Source organism: Heterocephalus glaber, unplaced genomic scaffold, assembly GCF_053883595.1.
Source record: "Heterocephalus glaber isolate CG9 unplaced genomic scaffold, H.glaber_assembly_v1.0 deba00001072, whole genome shotgun sequence".
Lineage (NCBI taxonomy): Eukaryota > Metazoa > Chordata > Mammalia > Rodentia > Bathyergidae > Heterocephalus > Heterocephalus glaber.
The window spans coordinates 5,810,141-5,818,465 of record NW_028258189.1 but is presented as its reverse complement, the minus strand read 5'-3'; the positions used below and the strand labels follow the sequence as shown (position 1 = coordinate 5,818,465).

The following is an 8,325-nucleotide window of genomic DNA, read 5'->3' as shown; positions in this document are numbered from 1 at the left end:
GGGTGGATGGGTGGATGGATGGATGGTTGGGTGGGTGGGTGGGTGGATGGATGGGTGGTTGGGTGGTGGATGGATGGGTGGGTGGATGGATGGATAGGGGGTGGGGGGGTAGATGGGTCCGTGAATGGATGGGTGGCTGGTGGATGGGTGGGTGGATGGGTGGATGGATGGATGGGTCGGTGGGTGGATGGGTGGGTGGGTGGATGGATGGATGGGTGGGTGGATGGGTGGGTGGGTGGTGGATGGATAGGTGGGTGGATGGATGGACGACAGGCTGTGTCCTCCTGGGTTGTGGGAATAAATGAGCACTCCTTCATTTCAGCTTCTGTCTTGTGGATAATCAGCAAACATTGCCTTTGTTGAAATGTTCACATGGCCTCCCTCACATGTGTCTTAAGTTTGCTGTTTCTCCTCTTCTCGGAGGAAGCAAAGAGGGGATAATTTTGCATATTTAGGGAATGCCGGTGTGTGTACCCCCAGGTGTGTTTTGGCCAAAGAAAGAGAGAAAGGAAAGGGAAGAAGGTGGGGGAGGGGACAGGAAGGAAAGGGGAAAAGGAACAGGAAAGGGAAGGGCAGGAAGAGCAAAGGGAAGGGAAGGAAGTAGGGTTGAGGGTCGGGGAGGGGAAGGGGGAGGGGAAATTCCTGAAGGTGTCCCAGCAACACTTCCTGCCATCCTCAAATTGTCTGCCCGGTTCTTGGACTTGTGTCCAGTTATTTGCGGTCCTGGCAAAGAGCTCCTCGTAGTCCCTCAGCTGACCCTTTGAGTCTGTTTCCTCGGCTGTTAACGTGTAGGGAACAGAATCACTGACATGTGGGGGGCCAGGACCTCGTTTCCAGCTGCTCTCATCTGCACCCCACATTCCTCAGCCATCAGAAATATCACATGGGTATTTGGAAAATATTATTTTATTATCAAATGGACAGCAAGAGGACCTCCAGAAGACAGGAAAGCAGCCGTGAGAGTGACAGCTCTCTGGCTGCGCGTGAGCACGGAATGAGGCCCGAGGCACAGGGAGGGAAGTTGGCCGGCCACGCGCAGCGCTCCCATGCCACAGAGAAGCTGCCAGGCTGCTCTGGAAGCTTCCGGGTTCGATTTTGAGAGGCCGCGACTTAGCTCTCTGTTTCCTCTCGTTCCCCCATCCAGACCCCGCATATCCCAGACCACAGTCTTCAAGATTAATTCTACATCTGAGGATATTCAATATCCCAGCCTGGGGGGGGGGAGGAACATAATAGTGGTTATTGAATTTGAAGGAGATTAGAGAGAAATTTGGGGAATTTTTTATTAATTGCATTTCCATATGTGCTGTAATGTACTCAAGTCTTGTAAAGACCAATAATTTATTGTTTTTTAATGAGATAGAGAGTGTTTCCCTTTCTGTCTCATTGTCTCATTAGAAAGAAAAAATATATATTTATATATTTATATAAAACAGTATATAAAAAGTGACTTCCAGGAAGACAGACTTCTTTCATCTAGAATGGGAGCTGTAAAGCGTGGAACTGGGGATTTAAACAAAAATAACAATCACTGTGCTCCTAAGACCTTATCGGACACATTTTGTAGCTGCAGAAGACATAGTGGGAGAGATGAGTTGCTCTAGAATGTTCCATCAGTTGACAGCTGTGAGGGGTGAGCCAGCCAGGTGAGGGGTCTTCCGTGGGGTGTTCAGGCACTGTTCACGTGACTGTTTTCAGAAAAATGCTGCTGAAGTACGCTGCAGAGGCTGGTGAGGACAGCTGTGTGATGTTTGCAAAAAGCAGAAATTGCAGCTGGATCTCGGGTCCGAGGAAATGCCAGGCGAGAGTTTGTGGTACGATGTAAACATGGAGGCGAGTTCTCAGGGAGTCCTCCTTCCAGGTGTCTCTAGAACTTCCTAGGTCATGGACCCCAGGTCAACATGAAGCCCAACCTGAAACCCTAAGGGGCCCAGGCCAAAGTCAGTCTCATCTGGAAACACACGGAACTTGAGGTCAACGCTGATCTCAACTCTAGCACAAGAGCCTAGATTGAGGTTGACCTCAACTTGAAATCCAAGAACCTGAGTCAAGACTGACCTCCACGTCAAACTCAGGGAGCTCAACTCATGGTTGATCTTCTCCTGAAGCCCAAGGAGCCTCGGTTGACCTCAACTTCTAAGTCAAGGAGCTTAACTCATGCTTGAACTTCTCCTCAAATCCAAGGTGGTCAAGGTCAACCTCAGCTTGAAACCCAAGAAGTCATGGTCAACCTTCACTTCCACCACGAGAAGCCTACGTCAAGATTTCACCTTGAAACCTAAGAGCTTCATTCAGGATTGACCTCTACTTCTACCGTGAGGAGCTGAAGTCGAGATTTGCCTCATCTTGAAACACAAGGAACTAAACTCCAACTTCAGACCTACGGAACTTAAATCAAAGTTGGCCTCCACCTGAAATCCGAGAAGCTCAATTCAAGGCGAACCCCAACATGGAACCCACCAGGGGCCAATGTGCCCTGGGAATCCTTGCAGCTTCCAAAGCCTGAGCCCTGGGCTTCCTTACAAAATGGCGCACTGGGGTCCCTTGCTAAAGAGTCACCCTGCCGTGCGCCTTGCTGTGTCTCGCAGGCGTCTCAGTAGATGTGGATGTAGGTCGTTTTGGAGTCTGTTCCCAGGATGTTTTGGGCCTTGCACTTGTAGAAGCCGGCATCTCTCTGGGTGGCGTGCTGAATGGTCAGGGAGCCCTGAGGATGCAGGAACCTGTTTCCGTAGAGACGAGCCTGGGCACCAGCCTTCAGATGCGACTTATCTGGCAGCTCCCAGGATACCTCAGCCTTGGGGATCCCCATGGCCATGCAGCTCAGCTTCACTGTGCTGCCTGGCCGGGTGTAGATGACAGGCGTGGGCTCACTGGTGATGCGGGGAGGGTAAGCAATGACAATGACCGGAATGCTCAGCACGGAGGAGGAGGAGGAGGAGGAGGAGCCATGCTCCGCCTGCGCCCTGCACGTGTAGGTGCCCCTGTCGAACACGGAGGCTTCCCGCACGGTGAGGGTGCCGTTGTCCAGGACCGAAAAGCGCCCCAGCGCCTGGGGACTGTCCAGGGCCACGCCATTGGGCAGCGTCCATGAGAAGCGGCCAGGCTGCTGGGCGCCCGGGAGGCTGCAGTGGAGCTGCAGGCTCTCCCCGTTGATGATGCTCACCAGGTTGTGATACTGCTTGCTCAGCGTGGGCTGCAGCCCCACGCTCAGGGCCACCAACCTCTCCGAGTGGCCGGCACTGTTGCGGGCCACACAGCGGTAGGCTCCCGCATCCTCGGGGGCCAGGCCCGTGATGTGCATCATGCCGTCGCCCCTGTGGTAGAACCTGTGCAGCCGCTGGCCGGCCCGCAGCTCCGTGCCGTTGGGCAGGACCCACAACAGGGTGGGCGGCGGGCTCCCCGCAGCCGAGCAGTTGAGGCTGATGGTGTGGCCAGCCGTGGCTGTGATCTTTTCGCTCTCGGGGCCGTGGAAGATGGGCTTCTCCAGCGGCTCCAGCACGGTCAGCTGCACGATCATCCGCGCCTCGCCACCTTCGCTGCGCGCGATGCACTGCAGCTGCACCGAATCGCTCTTCCTCAGGCTCCTGATGTCCAGCGAGCCGTTGCTGTGCACGGTGACGCGGTGGCCGTAGTACGGGGCGGGCAGGATCACGCCCTCGGGGAAGGCCCACAGCACCCGAGGTGTCGGGACGCCCCGGGCCTTGCAGTGGATGAACTTGCGGCTCCCGGCTGGGGCGACCTCGCGCACCGTGGTGATGGCGTCCGGACTCCCGTTGATGGTTGGAGGCTCGACGCGGACGTGGACCCACACCGTCTTCCGGGCCTCGCCCGCGCTGCCCCTGACCACGCAGGTGTAGTTCCCGCTGTCCGAGCGCTGGGCCTTCTGGATGAGCAGAGTTCCGTCTGGGTGAATGTGGTACTTCTCCGAGTTCGTGGGGATCGCCTTGCTGGTGGGGGACAGCCACGTCACCCTGGGCACCGGCTCGCCTGGGGCTTCGCAGGCCACAGTGACCCGGTCCCCGTAGGACACCTGCACCACGGAGGGCGTCCTGCTCCGCACGGCCGTGCGCCTGGCCACCACCTGGACGCGTACTTTCATCTCGTCCTTCCCCACCTGGTTCTGGGCGAAGCAGGTGTAGTCGCCTTCTTCCCGTGGGCCCACCTCGTTGAAGTAGAGGGTCCCGTTGTTGAACAGCACGTAGCGCTTGGCGCGGCCCCCGCCGCCGTCGTCCGACTGCATGAAGGAGTTGAGCCGACTCCCGTCGGGGAGGCCCCAGGAGATCTCCGGGTTGGGCAGCCCAGTGGCTACGCAGTCCACTTTCAAGTCGCCCCCGTACGCGACCTTGTGGTCGCTGTCCTCTTTGCGCTCGATCTTGGCGGGTTTCATCACCACGTTGACCTCGAGGACCGCGTGGTCGTCGCCCACCTTGTTCCTGGCCACACACAGATACTCGCCAGCGTCTTTGTCGGTCACGGATTTCACGACCAGGGTCCCGTTGCTGAAGGCCCTGGCTCTGCTGTCAAAGCTGGAGAGAAGGAAAACAGCGGTCAGCTCTGAGGCTCCCCTGTGCCCTGAGTTCAGGTCCTGGGGATGGAAAAGGAAATGTGGTTTTTGGCTGGAGGAACGAGCTTGGGAACCGTGTGCAGGGCTGGGTGTGTTCACCGAGCTGCAGCCGAGGCTGTTGAGGGTTTCCAGCAGACAGAGGTGAACCTGGAGGACGAGGAGCCACCAGTTCCCCTGATTTGATCAGCGTGCGTGTTTTCAAGCACTCAGTGACTCTCGCTGTCCACACACACAGCCCTGCCGCCCTCCTGAGTCAATCGATTAGCAATGAAACCGGATGCCTCAGTTCTGCTGGGCTGCTTCGGGATGGGATCCGTCAGCTAGGCTGTTCCAGTGCTGAACAATTAAGCAGTAAAACGGGCAATTGTTGGGCTGGGCATGCGGCTCACTGGGGTCACACCTGCCTGGCAAGTGCAAAGTCCTGAGTTCGATTCCCGGCACCCAATAAAGGGGGGGGGGATTGGTATGTATGTATCAAAAATAAAATTGAAAAATGTGACCGCGCTTTTAAAATTTTTGTTGGACCTATAAAAATTGTAGAGATTTATGAGGTGATGTTTCGATACACTTGATACATTTCGTGATCAGATCAGGATATGATATGGAATGATCAAATCAGGGTAAGCCTAGCTATCTCCTTATCCAATAATCATTGATTTGTTTTGAATACTCAAGATCCTTTCTTCTACCTGTTTTGCTTTGCTTTGCTATTTTGTTGTGATTTTAAAGACAGATGTGGCCCAGGCTGGCCTTGAACTCGTGGAGATCCTCCTGCCTCAGCCTCCCGAGTGCTGGGATTCTGCACCATCACGCCCCGCTTCTTCTGGTTTTCTGAAGTGTGCGTGGCACTATGACTATCTACAGTCACCCTGCTGAGGAACAGCACCCATGAATGCTTCTGTCCTACCTGTAACTTCCGACACGTCCCCCGATTGCACCCTAGTTTCTGTCTCACTCTGTGCCTCCGAGCTTCTAGGAAAGCAATCCTAAAGATCGTCAAATGGAGGGGTTGGCTTTTCAACTGAGGAACAAAACCCTGAGCCAGCCCGAGATGCAAAGACAGGAAACACCAGTCCATAAAAGCAGGGTCGCCAGGGGAGGTGATGAGCCAGACACAAGGAAGGGAAGAGACACACGTCTCTTCAGCAATGACTTCAGAAACCTGGAGGAAAGGGCCCAGTCTGGGAAAGTCTGTGCCAGTGTCCACTGGCACAAAATGCCCACTGGGCTTTGGGCAGGGAGGACTGCGTGCAAATGCGAAAATAACGTACCACAAACAAGAACTCCCTTACCCTGGCCTGGCCATTGCTTCAGCGAAATGAAATACAACGGACGGTTTCAGCCCTGTTCACGTGTGTGTGTGTGTGTGTGTGTGTGTGTGTGTGTGTTCAACTATTTTCCATCACGGTGTTCAGCTTTTGTAATGACAAAATCAGATGAAATGCTACCGTCTTGGTTCCCAGAGTGGGTGGCTTTGAAAAATGTCAAGGGTGACAAATAACAGGCATGCTGGCACCTTCCAACCTGGCCATAATCCCTTCTACTCCGGAAGGGAGGTGGAGGTTCTCACTCCACCGGGTCAGAGCCAAAAGCTTCCCGGCCCACCGCCACGGGAAAACCCAGCCGCTGTGGGACTAGGCTGAGGAATTGTGTTTTTCCAGCTTAACAACTGGGCATTGGAATGGGGAAAGGAGGACTTCTTTGAAAGGCCTTCCTTGTGCATGTGATATTTTTAATATATGCTGGGGCATTCTGCAGACTTTCAGGACTGATATTTTGAAGAACCCGGTGACAAGATTTGGAAGCTTCCGTTGCTAAGGTTTTCCATATGGAGATCTCAGTTGCAGGGACGTTATCAGTGTGGAATGGCAGGAGGTGAGAGTCTGTGTTTTAGTCCTTTAATATTTTCTAAATATAGTGATATTTAGGGTTCAACTGGGGATTGTACTATATCACCCTCCTTCTCCATTTTTAAAACAAGATTTTATTTTTTTGAGACAGGGTCTTGTTACCTCGTTAAGTAGCTCAGGCTGGGCTGCACCTTGTGACCCTCCTGCCTCAGCCTCCCAGAGTGCTAGCATCTCACGCTTCCACACGGTCCCTGGCTGATACAGCATTATTCTCATGGTGGGTCCAGAGCTGTTATAGATTATATGTATCCTATCTGTATATCCATACAAAAGCGGCCAGTGATTAGACTCAACCTGGTCATTACTAATTACTAACTCAAATTAGTCATCACTAATAAAAGCAGCTACTGATACTGCCCAGATATAGTGGACCCCCGAGTTACGACCAGCCTGACACACACACACACACAACTTGGGCTATGACCCCAATTTTAGTTGTAACTTAGGACCAAAGTCTTGAGTTACAACCCGAATGCCAGCCCCTCGTGCTTCCAGATGGTCTCAGATGCAGACTGAACTCTAAAGAGCTCTGGAAGGAACAGGACAGTGTCCTCCCCCGTGTGGGGTTCACTGAGAAATCCTGGGCCAGGGTCTCTCTAAGGACCCTGAGCTCTGCCTGTGGGCAGGAGAGAGACTCTGAAGGCTGTGGAGGGGCTGAGCTTTCACTGACCAACTTGAGTTACAACCAGCCCTTGGGAATGGATTGAGTTTGTAAGTTAAGGGCCCACTGTAAACTGAGAATCAAGCCAAAACCTTGGTGAGCCACTGGGTAGGATCAGAGAGTGCAGATATCTTAACTCGTCTTGGAAGTGCACAACAAGCCTCTGCCCAGAAAGCTGCTGGAGCAGTGATCCGTAGCCCTCGTTAATTCAGAATCAACTCAGCAAATCCTAAACATACTCGCACTCCTACCACACATCGAGACGGAGCTGGCTTCCAAAGGGGAAGTTCCAACGATCCCGATGCGCTTCTGTGATTTAAATAATGCTGACACACATAAAACTCCCGTTGGCTGCTTTACTACATTCCGCTCCAAGTGCGTTTGGTCAGGGTTTAGTAAGAACGAAGCCATGGAGATGCTGATTTACGACCTCTCTGGGGCCTGCAGGGGCTCTCTCTCACACCAGTTCCTGGTGCTGTCATTTGCAGCATGGTGAGGTCAGCAGGCTGGGCTGGTAGAGATTCCAGGGAAAATGATGGATGTGGTGTTTGGCTTTGATTGTTCAAAGCCCACAGCACCAGGCAGCCATGGAGAAGGCTCCAGAAAGTTGAGACGGAATTTTCCAAGGAGACCTGGGAGCATGGACTTGGGCCCCACTGCAAAATGCTCTACTGTCTGGGTTGCTAAGATGACAGACCCCACATGCTGGCTTTTCCTGCCTGCAGTGCCCTTGGTATTTGCCACATGCCCTTGTCCCTGTACTCTGCTGTCCTTTCTAGGTTTTGCAGCTCTTCTTAAAGGGACGCTGGCCTTGGGGCTCTCAGATCCAACCAGGTTTTCTGCACCTCTCTTTCAGCGCTATACCTGTGGATGATTCCCTGGGTCAGGCAGAAGAGAGTGCAGAGGTCCCGGTCGGTCTCCACCCCAGAGAATTCAGGAACAAGTTTCCCACCAGGGCGGGAATGAATGCGTCTCCAGGCATGGCCAAGGGTCTCCCGAGGAAGGGCAGCATCCCGGAACTGAGAAGCGCATGCCTAAATGTGCAATGTGATAGACACATACCAAACTAATGGGTGACAGCAAAATAGAAGAGGCACAGGTAGACTCATTGGGACACACATAGATAGGTGATAGATGGGTAGATAGAAACATGGTGTCTCCTATACAGTTCTCAGCCCTGTGGGCAAATG

General features: G+C 53.5%; 1 protein-coding gene across 1 annotated transcript in view; it reads right to left on the bottom strand.

The window, feature by feature from the left end:
* Nucleotides 1-888: 888 nt before the first annotated feature.
* Nucleotides 889-8,325, bottom strand: part of Mxra5 (matrix remodeling associated 5) — a 32,625-nt gene continuing 25,188 nt past the window's right edge. Inside the window, exon 7 of the mRNA XM_004867378.4 lies at nucleotides 889-4,526. Within this exon, the coding sequence (XP_004867435.2) occupies nucleotides 2,594-4,526 (1,933 nt within the window). The 3' untranslated portion in view covers nucleotides 889-2,593. The remainder of the gene's footprint in view (nucleotides 4,527-8,325) is intronic.